The sequence below is a fragment of the Haliotis asinina genome, chromosome 8 (assembly GCF_037392515.1).
Source record: "Haliotis asinina isolate JCU_RB_2024 chromosome 8, JCU_Hal_asi_v2, whole genome shotgun sequence".
Lineage (NCBI taxonomy): Eukaryota > Metazoa > Mollusca > Gastropoda > Lepetellida > Haliotidae > Haliotis > Haliotis asinina.
In genome coordinates this window covers 14,204,861-14,218,927 of record NC_090287.1, presented here as the reverse complement: position 1 = coordinate 14,218,927, position 14,067 = coordinate 14,204,861, and the positions used below count along the sequence as shown (strand labels likewise).

The following is a 14,067-nucleotide window of genomic DNA, read 5'->3' as shown; positions in this document are numbered from 1 at the left end:
CGCTGTCTGAAAAGAAGGACTTATTTCTCGTCACAAAAGATCCCAGACTAGGTCATTTGCTGAGAAGGACTATGTCTGTCATGGGATCAGATACTAGTATATACCTTGGCGCATAATACCACAAGATGGTTTGGTTAGCATTGTCTGTCCTGATTGGCAAATGAGCCAATATTTGTCCCTGGACGTGAAAAGTAACGAAAAGCGAGGAGAACGCGACACTGACGATTATTAATCCCAGCAGGAACTTTCGCCAACGGAAATGCGAAATAAAAAAGTAACACATAAACAGAAAGGCTGGTAATTGAACATTGGCAACGAAAACGTCTAAGTGGAGACTGATTGACTTTTGTTTTAAATATTATGCTATGAAGTCCTAATTATGACGAGCACTATCCAGCAAGCATATATTCTCACCTGTAAGCTATTTTGAACCTATACCCGGCAAGCAGGTAATTATATCATTAAACATTGTAACATGATGACTACACGCTGATGACACAAAATCATAACTTTTGTTAGAGACACATCAACTGATACTTGTATCCAGCTTACACCACCTAATGCCTGGTATACTTTAAACACAAATAGATGCGAACACCCATGTAACAATACCTGCCTTTTATACAGGTAACACAAATTCATGCCTGTACTCAGGTAACACCTACTGTTGGTTGTACCCAGATAACAGCAACTGATGCCTGGTATACAGGTAACGCCAAATGTTGCCTGGTATATAGGCGACACTAATGGATGCCTGGCATCTTAGTTACACCAAGTAAACCATGGCATCCAATTAACATATACTGCAGCTGATGTCTGGCATACAGGTTACACCAACAGATTCACTGTGTTCAGAAAACTCCAACAATCTGATGCCTACTGTTTATGCAGGTCGCTACGTGCTATCTTGCAGGCGTAACCTCACCTCTCTTATTTCTCTCATCAACATTAATTTTCACGATTGCGTTCAACGCTAAGATACGCAGGTATCATTTTCATTTAGTTGTTTACAAGAGTCTTCAGAGTCTTCAGAAGAAAGCCCACCGGCCCCATATTTTTGAAAGAACAAATCAGTTACTTTAAGTTCAACTTAGTTTTTCAGACCAAATCAAAATCCATGGAAATCATGAAAAATATACATGGCTAAAATCTGCAAATAGCACAAGGCACCACTTTGGGATGCGTCGATATATTGATATTGAAAGGTTTTCGACTATCGCTCTGGAAACGAAGCCCGTAAATAAAGCCTGTAAATCTCAAAAGTCACCACCTTAGGTTCTGTTTGCCATATTTACCAATTTTGTTGAAACCTATTTGAACAGTTTTTGAGTTATGTTCCAGAAAAATGCAATATTAAGCTCACAATAGACGCGTGAATAACGAAAATAACTCAACAAATACCACCTACCACCGACCCCAATCATCTTTGGAGGAGTAAAACAGTATCATCTCTGCTAGAAAACCGATAAACCGCTCACCTGTTCGTTTTTAGGCATATATGTATCTTCCTTTAGAGGTTTCTCTGCGTTCATATATTACAACCGACGGAGAGTTACTGCCTGTAGATCCTTTGAGTTAAGCTCCCCCTACACCCTGTTCAAAACGAGGAAGCGCTTATGGTACAACGCTCCGCCTGTTTGACCCAATTGATAAACCCACTTAATGTAGAGAGAGTGGGCATAAAGTGAGCGATCCAATTTTCAGAATATGATTACTACTGTATCATTTATAGAAAAACAATTTTATTTCCAAATACGACATTATATACATTTCCATAAAATGTCTACAAAATGTTTCTAAAAACATTCAGAGAGAATTACATTTGTTGGAACATCAGAATACAAATACAAATTGTAAAATCACCACTCGCCTTAAAAGTTGGTCTCTCACCACAGTTTTGGATGTCAAGCAACGAATCCAGTTTATAGTATTCTCCCTAGTTATATAGGTGGAATGTTTCCAAATTTGTCTTACAAATCATAAATATTGGGCTAATTCACTCATTATAACGGACTGGGAGCAATGACAGGCTCTTATCTCCAGGCATGTGGTCCTTGGAAAGTATTATCTTTACGGCTTTAAGATACTTCATACTCAGTGTTGAATTGGATCCTGCTGCTCAGTTAGGATCCTAGTTCGAATCAAAGTAAGTGAGCATTGCCTTTAGCAATAATAAAGGATCACCACTGCAGAAGAGGGCCTCACTCACTGCACCAATGTGGGAATCAAACCAGGGTATCCTGTGTGACGAGTGAATGCTTAACCACTAGGCTACCCCACCTCCCCTCAGATCCAAAGAAATGATCACGAATCTTGCTTTATCAAAACGTTATCCGTGCATCTTGGTGTCTCTGAAGCATTCAAGTAAGGACCAGTCAAACATTTTTCACACTTAATGCAATCCACATTCATACATCAATTTGCACACTAGCTGCATTTATTAACATAACATCCATAATTAATACATAACTGTTGGTCAGGACAATTCTCTATAGCATGAAAATCCCAAATAGAACCAGCAAAATTGGGCTGAATATGTCTGTACGGGTACCCGTCGTCTCACATGAGGCTTTTCGTTGATGGTGTTCATCGAGTAAATAACTTGTTGATCAGTGTTACTAAGAGACATATTCAGGTAACGTTCAACTGCGTGTCGATAGTCGGCTATGAATGTCGGGAGAGTGTATTTAGACCCGAAAAACATCCCTCCTCCCAGCCACACCTGATTTTCCTTGAATATAGCTTCCACTTTCACGCCCATACTCACATCGAACACTTGGGTCATTGCGATTCGAGATTCGTTGAAATCCTTTGGTTTTACTATCACAAACTCCTTCTTCCGTCCAACGATGTATCTAAAATACCCCAAATCTATCCAGGCAAAATAAGTTGTGTTGAAGTAATTTTTCTCTACGGTTTCTTCAACAGTTGCATATTTAGCATGCTGGGCACATGAATACTCCGGTAAAACTGTGTTAGGGTGGTGCTTCGGATAACCCGGGATTGAATATATTGCTTTTATCCGTTCTACATAATTAAAGGCCCACAATGATTTTCTGTCCACCAATAAAATCTTTGTGATGTGTTCATATCCCGCTCTCATCTTTCTGAATGCTTCAGCAGTGTCCGGTGAATCTGTATAAAACACAAAAGGGCTTCTAATATATTGGTACACGTTCGCCCACTTCATGTAAAGATTTGCGTCAACATACCCTCCTGATCCTTTTCGGAATCGTTCAAGGTTGAAATAGGCTGTGACAACTGTAACATCCAGCGGCTGAGATTTGTTGTAGAGTTCAAATCTATATTTGGGAATTACATGTCCAAAGCATGGGAGCTGCTGAAATGAGAACAAAATATCCAAGATTTTTTTTTCATTTGTAGTAAAACATGTTAAAAATTGATCATATGCATTCTTTCAGATGCATCTAGACGTTTGAAGACTAAAGAAGGTTGGCACAATATGGACGAACGCTTCATCACTATTCTTTGACAGAATTAGAACATTAGTCGAAACGTGGCTCACACTGAAATATAGAAGCTGTTCATGGTTTTATTGTCAAGCGCGTAGCAGGCCTATTTTTGTGTGTAATTCCGATAGGTTGCAAAGCTTTACATTTAGTTAGCATACTGAGGACTCGTCCAAGCTTTCTAGCAACAGCAACATGTAAACCCGGTCTTTTTAAAATAATGCTACGCCCCTGCATTTGTAAATTTCTTCAATGCACGTGTCTTATCATTCAATACGGTTACTGGTCCGGAAGAAAATACGCCGAAGAGACTAGCTAAAGTTGAACCTCTGTGACTGAACGTTCATCAGCGCAACTGGAACACAACAATTGAACAGCATGGAGCGTAGACGGTAGATCGTCACACTAGGGACCATGGGAACTTACACCGCTTCCTGCATGGACCCTAGCTAGATTTACACCATCCTTTCAGTCGCTGGCAACTGTAGTCAGATTTAGCAATCATTTGAATTCACAAAAATGCACCGTTAAATTATTTCGTAAGCTTAGGTGGACCCGATATGTTTTCTGACTTACCTTCTCTTGCAGGAGTAAAAGAAGTTAACAATACTTTAACCCCATGGGTGTCTTACTGACATGGTTGATTTACATGCATGGTTGTCAGAACCGAGGTCAAGATGTCAATTTCATTTTAAAAGAACAATACTCTCTTTCAGTTTTCGGGATGACGTCTTACGTTATGCAGCAAATTAAAACGCTGGTCCGTGTCTGTCCCGAAAACTCAAATGTAAGTGACCAGACAAACATGAATGAATTACTGAGCGAAACGTCCCATAAATGACTCGGACTGTAAGTAATTTGTAGTAGAGTTATTGCCCTTGGAAAAGCTATCTCAGCTGGTAAGAACTTGCATTTAAAATAATGACGCGAGATTTTTTCAGGCGCAGTTGCAGTTGAAGATCGGCTTCTCTGAACTTTGACATGTAAAAGGTATATCTGTAGGTCAAATAGCTAAATTATCAAGATGCTATGCACCAAACATAACCAGCAATAGAATTCTACTTTGCTGATTCCACAAGACCGCTAAAGTTAACCTACTGTCAGGCAGTGTTATTGCCAAAACTGGTTGGTTTATTATAATAATCTGTCCAGGGCCGAACCCAGGACAGAAATAACAAGTATGTCTCTGTGGACATTGATAAGTGCATGCATAACATACCCATCACCCATGGTGGACTGAAGATACGTCTTCTCGTTGCACTGAAGTATCTCTCGCTTGATGTTGATGTCATGGCAAAGTGAATTGCCCCAAATTAAGCTAGGCACGTGCCTAAAGTTCCTAATGACAGGTACACCACTGCTGTTCATTGACAATACTGAGCTTGAGATATGTTCATTATGTTCATTTCATTCTCTATGGGTAATGTGTGTTATACTTGGGATTACACTTTCTTCGTAAAGTACAGATTCTAGTACTTTTTGGTGTTGGGGAATGAATCCTTCAACCTGGAAAGTCCTCAACCAGTTCCTGCATTCAACAGCAAAGATTTAGGTTTGGTTTGCATCTCTGATTATCTTTGACAGCTTCCAGTTAGTGACATTTAAGTTACCTTGACTACTAATGATGAATTCAAAATTAATATTCATATTACTACATATCCCAATATAGGCAAGAGCTTATCGATGTCACCTACTTTATTCTGTTTTGAAGTTTATGCTTATCCCTTCATTTACCTGATGAAGGAGTAAGTTTATCCTCCAAAACATGGTGTCCATCAAAATATAGAAGTTGACATCCATAAAGGTACTGGAGGGGAACCTCATTCTTCACTAGATTATTGGTATTCCTTACCTGAGGAGACAGCAAATGAATGGAGATGAGAGACATACAGGTGGCCATGATGATACACACCAGATATCGAATGTACTGCCTGATTCTCCGGATGGGCAGCATCAACATCTGTCAATATTAAGACAATCCTGTAAATACAGTTTTATACCTCTCTACCATGACAGATTTCTATTTCCGCCTGAATTCGTTTAGTATATATCGTTAAGTCAGGCGTACTGAACATGGGTGGACACGGGGATGCTCTACCTTGGAAAAGAATACCCGGCTTCGTTCGTCATGTTTCATGTTGAAAAACTATCAAAGTTAGAGTAATTTTTCCTTAATATGTTGATTAAATGTCAAGTTAATCAGATTTCATAATAGAATGGTCCTTGTAATTTCACAATTTTATTTCCAATTACGGATTGATCAAGTACCGCGGTACAACGAGTCGCGGACAACAAGTTCATGTCAGAGAGCTGATCACCCGATACCTTTAGTTGTGTCTACAAGTATGGGCTGCCGAAGACTGATCTTCACAGATTCACCAGTGTACATGTATTCAGTTGTATGTTGAAAGCAGTAATTGCAAATCAGGTGACATATTTAAAAGACGAAACCTGAACCTCAAGCTATATAACGAGGAATGTGACAACACACAGACATCGCAAAAACTCGCATTACGGTTTCATTTTGAGAAAAAGTTATCTGTTGATATTTAACAGTAGTCTGTGAGGCTAGAAAATACCTCAATGCCCACAGAGGCAGGTAAACTAGTAATACATGGATACTTGCCAAAGGCTGCATTTCATGCGTGTTGTTTATAAATCCGTGACGTGAAGGTCAGATTCAGCACAGATAACTCGTGTTGGTAGATACGGATGTTTCGGATTACGTCCCTTTGTAAGTGCTCTCTTTAGAAAATCGAAAAATGGTCGTTACGTCACCGCATATACCAAAGCAACCTGGAATATGGCTAAGCGCCACAGTAAGCACCACTTGAAATAGAGTATTTAATGTCTCACAATTTGGACATACATTGGCATTAACTAATCATCTAAGAAACACTTTGGAAAAAATGTAAAAACCCTATTTAATATTTCTTTTACTTTAATATTGTGAACTATATGCAATAATTGCGTCCTTTTCAAGGGGTCATTCAGTACATCAAGGGAGTAATCCATATCACTAATTGAACTTCAGGTTGTATGGCACGACCATTGCACAATTCAAAATGAATCATGCAGGTAAACTGACATTGATATTACATGTAACAAGTCACCAAACTATGTCAAAACTTTGCCATTAATACGTGTTTAGGTTGGGACTTATTTGGGACTTATTTTCGTGCTTCATTAACTATTCCAGTATTCGAGTCAGTTGGCGACTAATGTCTAACAAGTATATTTTACTTCGTAACTGCGAAGTTACTACATTTCGGCAATGAATTTGCGTAACAAGCTATGGTTTGCAAAATATAGTGAGCAGATGTCAAAGTCGTAGCGTTTGATTAACACTGAAACACGTGTATTGTTCTGAAGACAAGTAAAACCTTGATATCAATGTTTTATTGTCAAAATATCTCTTCAATATTCTGCAGATGATAGTGACAAAATATCATGTAAAAGGTACAATTATGTCAGCTACACTGTACATTTTGTAGAATTACATATCAGATATTTACAGATGTCCCATACTTCAGTGTGTCAGGGCCTTGTCATGACATATTCTTTTTGTTGTTGTAGCCATAATCCCAAATCGGTTACAGCTGAATGAAGACGTTGACAATGTCATTGTTCCAAGTCAAACTACAAGAAAGAGACGAAATTTAAGTAAGGGTCATACTGGGTAGATATAATAATAGTTATTTCTTATATTATTATTATTAATTATTAGTACACATTCAGCAGCTATTACAGTTATACATGTGTGGTAGTCAAGTGGTTAAATCATTCGTTCATTACACCAAGTTTATGTTGAGCGTCATCCCTTTTCTTCATTCTAATGTGTCATATCGCCATTCCTCACAAGAAAATAATCTGTTCCCATTGGCCATCAAAACATTATTTTGGAAGTATGTCACTTCACAATGTCCATCTTTCTGTGTAAGCATTGGTGTCTCCTTTCTTGTTCAGTTCCTGTAGTGCACAGAAGGCTTCTAAGTCAGCATGCGAAAAACATCAACAAGAGCATCAGCAAATTCTTGACCAGCAACAACAGGGTCAGTCTTATCAACATGTGCCTGCTCCTACATCAGTCATTGAATCTGAGGTAAGTATGTTGTACTTTAGGAACCTAATTCCTCAGCTAATGATAATTCACTTTGTATAATTGTTTTGTATTACAGAATAACATTTCCATGCAGCATTAAACCAAACTCCCCTCCTTCAGTAACTCATATATTTTGACATCATCAGTATGCAACTTAGTATGCATTCCTTTTGACTCTGAACATTACTGAATTAAAGAGGCCTGTGGCTGTATGTTGTTAGGTCTAGTTATATACCAAAGAATGCGATGCTTTGTGGTTTCGACCCGTGAAGGTTCCGGGGTAGAATAGGCCTTCAGCAACCCATGCTTGCCATAAAAGGTGACTATGCTTGTTTTAAGAGGCGACTAACGGGATCGGGTGGTCAGACTAGCTGACTTGGTTGACACATGTCATCGGTTCCCAATTGCGCAGATCGATGCTCATGTTGTTGATCACTGGATTGTCTGGTCCAGACTCGATTATTTACAGACCGTCGCCATATAGCTGGAATATTGCTAAGTGCGACGTAAAACTAAACTCACTCCACACTCCCTTTATGGTTTCTTTGTACTTTTTTGCAGGTGATGTCCTCATGTGTGGTAATATTATATTTTCAATAATGAATCGTACATATAACTAGTCAATGACGTGATTGTCAAGTTATGATTTGTTTCATTAGAATAGTGTTTGGTGACCAAAATCATTTCTGGTCAAGTATCTGTGCTGCATAACATATATACTGATGGAAACAAGTAAAGGAACATATTAAAGCACAAATGCCCTCATATTCTTTTCAAGGTTCTTTGCATGCTTTATGGGTGAAAATGTCAGACTATATAAAGGGATACTCTTATGGTTCCATCAGTATATTTATTGCCAACAATTTCTTAGTTTATTAGCATAAATAAATTAGAAGTCATCTTCTCTTCAAGTTGAACATTACTGTGTAGACAGCATCTGTTATGTCTGAATTTCATTTTCTAAAAACAGTAATGTTCTCATTTGCCAATTTTTATACCACATGTATTTATGTGAACTATATTGTTCCATCTATTTTACCTACATATTAAGGTAGTAGCTTAATTTTATTGTGCAAGCGTTTTTAGTATTCTCATGAGATAAGTGAAAATGAGTAAGTATCATGGTTTTTTTCCATGAATGTGTCATTTTGGTCACACCTCTTTACTAAGTATTTTAAAGAATATTTGTGTACAAAAGAATTTGTACTACATGTATTACATTTTATGTGCCTGCAATATATTAGCATATCATAACAATTACTTCATTGTTCCCTTTAACTGTCATTCCCTCCGAAACTTTATGTCTCTAGCAAGTATCATTTTCTAAATGTCTACTAACCCATGGAAAAAAACATACTCCCAATTCCACTTACTGAATTTTTGCAGAGATCAACTAACTGAAAGAATGTCTCTAAAAGTTATGGGGAAGATGATTCCATGAGGTCCATATGCGAGCTGAAATGGGGTTTAAGATCACACTAAAGAATATTTTGCTCTTATGACAACATACATGTGTGTGCTGCATGGCAGCTTGTACTTGTCCATACTTGCCATGCTGCAGTTAATCATGAATACACATTATACTCCAAGCCGACCAGTCCTTGTTGTGCTCTGTTCTGCAACCAGTTTTCCTGAGACTGTAATTTGATGCATCACTGAAATTAAAATGTAAGCAAATTTTCTTTACTGATGATGTCACATGGATGCCGCTAACCCGGGTACCACACCCCAAGTGTCCAGCCGTTACATGGGCAACCAAGGTTAATCACAGTATTATGTAAATGAGTTTTCATCAGCTAACTAATGTTAACTTGGGTCATGCCTTGGCCAACACAATGTCATATTCACCAGTATAACATGTTCAAAGTCATTTTCCTCACCCCTCAGGTTCTGTCAGCAATATTATACAAAACCGAATTCATCTACCCATTTTATGCTTTTATGCTGAGGTATATAGTCTAACCCTGATCTTTTCATCTACCCCATCTGTATGTAATCATTTTGTTTCCAGAGCATAACTTGAAAACCATTCAATATTTTTCCACTAAATTTGATACAAGAGGTGTCTTTTGCTATTTATTTATTTATCCATTTCTGAATTGTATCAGACTGGGGCCTATGTCATCTTCTGATTATATTTATCTATTTTAACTGCCTTTCAGTATACACTGACACCACTAAGACAGTATGAGTACCTGCTCATCCAGGGTAAAGGCCTTTCTCTGTGCAGCCCTCATCACACAGCATTTGCCCTGCAAGACTTTGACCAGACATTTAATAAATTGAAGGTTGTTCAGTTTTATAATATTACACATTTCACCATTGTCATATCCATCCAACCATGCAAAAGCTCACATATAAGATCTTTTCCAAATTTATTGTACATTACTATATAACTTCCACCTGTTATTATGTCTAATCACTTACCAATTTATCAGCGATTGAGTGAGTGAGTTAAGTTTTACACCGCACTCATTCCAGTTATATGGCAGCGGTCAGTAAATAATCGAGTCTGGACCATATAATCCAGTGATCAACAACATGAGCATCGATCAGCACAATTGAGAACCGATGACATATGTCAAGCAAGTCAGCGAGCCTGACCACCCGATCCCGTTAGTCACTTCTTACGTACCAATTAATCATGTAGTGAAAAAAAAAATGTTCTACAATTACAGGTGTACTATTTCTTGTTACCTTTAGCATTCATTGTACAATTTCGTGCAAATGCTTTGCTTTGATATTTTCAGTTTTCCTCTGATTGTTATTGCAGATTTAGACCAGCATGCCAATCATGGTGAATGCATTCATATCAAGGCATGCTGAGAACTTTTGATAAGCACCATCACATCTGATGAGTACAATGCACATTCTTTCAATGGTATTTAAACTAACCAATAATATTTTTACTGCTAAAAATTTCAGTTGAATTAAGGCATTCATCACACTTTGCCACAATGTTATGTATAATACTCTATCTTGCCACAGATAAAGCAATGTGCGTACTTGAAGTATCATTTGTTGGTTACATTTCAAAGAGTGTTTTACAGTTTCCCACAGAATACTTTAAGTTGTGAATTTGTCCTTTTTTTGAAAAGACTGAGGGCTCCTGCAAATGATAAGCCCTGCAAAATAGTGTTACTGTAATTATAGCTAAAATGAATAGATTTTTTTCAAACAAGCTGTAGGTGAGTGAACTTCAACAGCTGAGCTACTTAGTTCGTTACTAAACAACAGGCTTGATAATGGGTTGTCATTAAGCATTTTGCAGGCATTATCAAGTCACAGTGGCCTGGTCATTTCTGATAATGTGAGGGCATTTTAATGACAATTCAATCCATATTAGCTATAAGTACCTAATAGTTCTTGTGTAAGTGGACATACATATTGTGAATCATGCAAAACTACTGTTTCGCTTCATACAATATTAATTATTTTATTCTAGATGTGTCAGACCACCAGTACTGTAAGCCGAATGATCATGTGAGTTCGCAATATTTTTGGCTCAGGTTTTCAATCGTGTTTAAGTGTTTACTTGAAGTAAATGAATATTTTGTTTAGAAAATCATTCCTTTTGTAACCATATGTAAGCAAGCAGTTAATTTATTTCATAATGCTGTATTGTCATTGTTTTTTAAATGACTTCATCAATTCTAATCTCAATCTGTTCAGACTTAAGCGTACTATGTTTTTTCGTGCCTTTATGTCTTAATGCCTATAAATGTTTCGCATGTCTGAGGCCTGTATTTTTATCCTATAGGTGGAGTTGTATCCCATTTTGTAGACAGAACATGCTATGTGTGTCCACATATATGACTCATGCAGTAATTCATATGCCATCGTCAGCATAAACTTTCAAGGTGGGCACTCGTTATCATGTTCTGTCTGCAAAAAGACCCCATGCACACACACAGATGCTATCAAGTGTTCAAGGCACTCATCAGCTCAGGTACTGAAGGAGCTGCTGTCACCAAAGCCATCGTTCAGGGCACGATATGTCCCTCATCCAACTTTAAAAAAACCAATAGATTTTAGCAAGTATACCTATGAAGTGACATACGACAACATTTTTGCCCCGGACACTTCCGGCATGTGTGTGTGTGGATCTGTGTGGGGTGAGCTCACGGAGGGAGTGGAAACCATGCTGTTCACCACAACCACTTCATCAAATGTTAAAGGTATGAACATATTTCATTTAAGTTCCTGTTTTCAAAAAACACCAATATGTATAAATTGAAAAAAAATAACTACAACTGAGCTTCATGTAAGTTGTGTAAATTTTATGTTATGGAAAAGAAGAGCATTATACCTGGTTATTTGACTGATCAATGTTTAGTTTTGTATGTTAACAAATTCATGCACAATTTCAAAATATCTGTTTATCTTGTCACTTGTTAAACGGATAGAGCAACAATATTGCTTTTGTTACTTCTTACAGTTTTACTTGCTTTAAAAGGTGTAAGTGCTATTCATGTTTTTCATGTTACAAGACAACATGATTCTTTTCCCATTCATTCAGTTTTCGATAGACAGTGTACCAACGGCCCAAGATGAAAAGAATTTGATGGTGGGGATCACCACCTTCTCAACATGGGAACCTATATGGTTTCACACCAAGTTTTCGGGTAATATGTTAATTGTTATATTTCATTGGGCATAAATACTGTTAAAGAGAACTGAAAGTTCTGTAATCAAAACATTTAACTGGAGTGTTAACATGTTAAGCTCACACGAAATATGTTCTATAAATCATCTCTCAATAGGAGCAATAATTGCCTTGCTATTATCTACAGCACGTGCTATAAATACAGTGGAAGCTGTTTAATCCGGCATTCACTGGGACTGAGGAAATAATCTGCTTTAGACAATGTGCTGGATTGGAGAGCTGATGCTAAATGTACTAGCCATGGAATTTTATGCGGTTGATGACAACTTGCTGGATGAGACAGATGCCGGTTGTGTTAGCTTCCACTGTATACCATATTAATCTGTGGATAGTATAATGGTTGTGTAGTATATAAGCACTTATCTAAACTCCTCTATTTTACAGAACAACACTGTCTTCTTTTTATAAAACATTGGTCTGGCAGCATGCAGAAAATGGTGATCTGGAATTCAGTAACCAACTGTCATACTACAGGTTGATGTTTTCTCTATTTTTTTGTGTGTCATGGCTTGTACAGCAAGTCAAATCATGCAACATTCAATATGTTTGGGGTTAACTTTTGCACATATTTATTTGTCGAATGATCCTCTGGTGATACACGTGAAGACTCACAATGAAAGCAAGGAATTCCACAGCTATTTTACTGGGAGCACCGCCCTTCTGACAATCTGGGTAGTGCATTCATCTGACAAAGAATTCTATTATTGTTTATTGACCTCTTTACACAAGAGTAGCAATGTTGTGGTGCATATCATATCAAACGAAACACATGATTAGTGATACAACTTTAGATTCCATTCAGTTCTATGAATATACCTGTAATGTTTTCTAGTACTTCTTTATTGAGTACATGCTCCTGATGTTGAAATAATATCTGGACTAACATATGTTAAGTTCCCTGTTCCCCAAACATATACATGTCTGTCAAAAACATTGTATTAATACACGCCTAAAGCCAAGGTGGTGTGAAACCATGATATGCCATGAACATATTTGTAAATAGTGGTTGTCAAAGTTGATCATGGTAAGAGGTACACATCTGCAGAAATTCACACGACATACATAATAACAGACAGATAGACAGATTGTTTACTTGTATAGGTGGCCCTGAGGCCAATGGTACATGTATACAATTGCAACAGTGCATTTATGCGCAATCTGTAAATACACAAATTCTAGGAAAATCAGCAAATCCAGAAACACCCATGTACAATATACATTTTTCCTCTCAAGTATGTGGTACAACACTAGGGCTACCTTCAACAATAAGTCACTATTTTCAGTGCAAAGTAGTATACAGAATTTATGTCTCCACAATTGTAATTAAAATAACGCAAATATATTTCTCTTATTTCTAGATATTTCAGACATATAAGTAAGCTGTGGTACTCATCCTCTTGTGATAGTTTACAGTATGGGCATTGGTTATCTATTACATTTGCAATTTTCATGCCACATGGACTTTTAAGTTATGAGCGTTACATTTAAATTTAGTAAGCTTCCTTAAAGTAAATTTCTGTATTAATACAATATGTAAGTTCTGAATAGAATTTGACACAGGCTGATGACATTATTTCATTATGCCAGTCTTGTTGATGAATGTCTTTGCACCTCTGCTGGAATACTTTGATGAAATATTGCATATAGCCATGACTGAAAAAAATAGCTCTAACAAAGGAAACCCAGTTAGTATCTCCGGTATCATCTAGTGTTTTAAGCATTTCATAAATACATCTTGAATATTGGAAAATTGGTTGTCTCACCAATCTTAGCCAATATGAAATAACCCGACAATGGGCGTTAGTAAACAGTGGAAAACGTCCATACAT

At 37.3% G+C, this 14,067-nt stretch overlaps 1 protein-coding gene and 1 long non-coding RNA gene across 2 annotated transcripts; one reads left to right on the top strand and one right to left on the bottom strand.

Moving 5' to 3' along the window:
- Nucleotides 1-2,476: 2,476 nt before the first annotated feature.
- Nucleotides 2,477-3,340, bottom strand: LOC137295437 (uncharacterized). Its single transcript, XM_067826804.1, has one exon. It carries the CDS (start codon nucleotides 3,188-3,190, stop codon nucleotides 2,477-2,479), a length of 714 nt encoding a protein of 237 aa, XP_067682905.1. The 5' UTR covers nucleotides 3,191-3,340.
- A 4,109-nt stretch (nucleotides 3,341-7,449) lies between these two features.
- LOC137294981 (uncharacterized) lies at nucleotides 7,450-12,191 on the top strand. The gene is made up of 6 exons (XR_010957551.1): nucleotides 7,450-7,572; nucleotides 9,735-9,860; nucleotides 10,346-10,453; nucleotides 11,018-11,055; nucleotides 11,333-11,750; nucleotides 12,092-12,191. It is a non-coding gene; the product is annotated as an uncharacterized lncRNA (long non-coding RNA).
- Nucleotides 12,192-14,067: the final 1,876 nt, after the last annotated feature.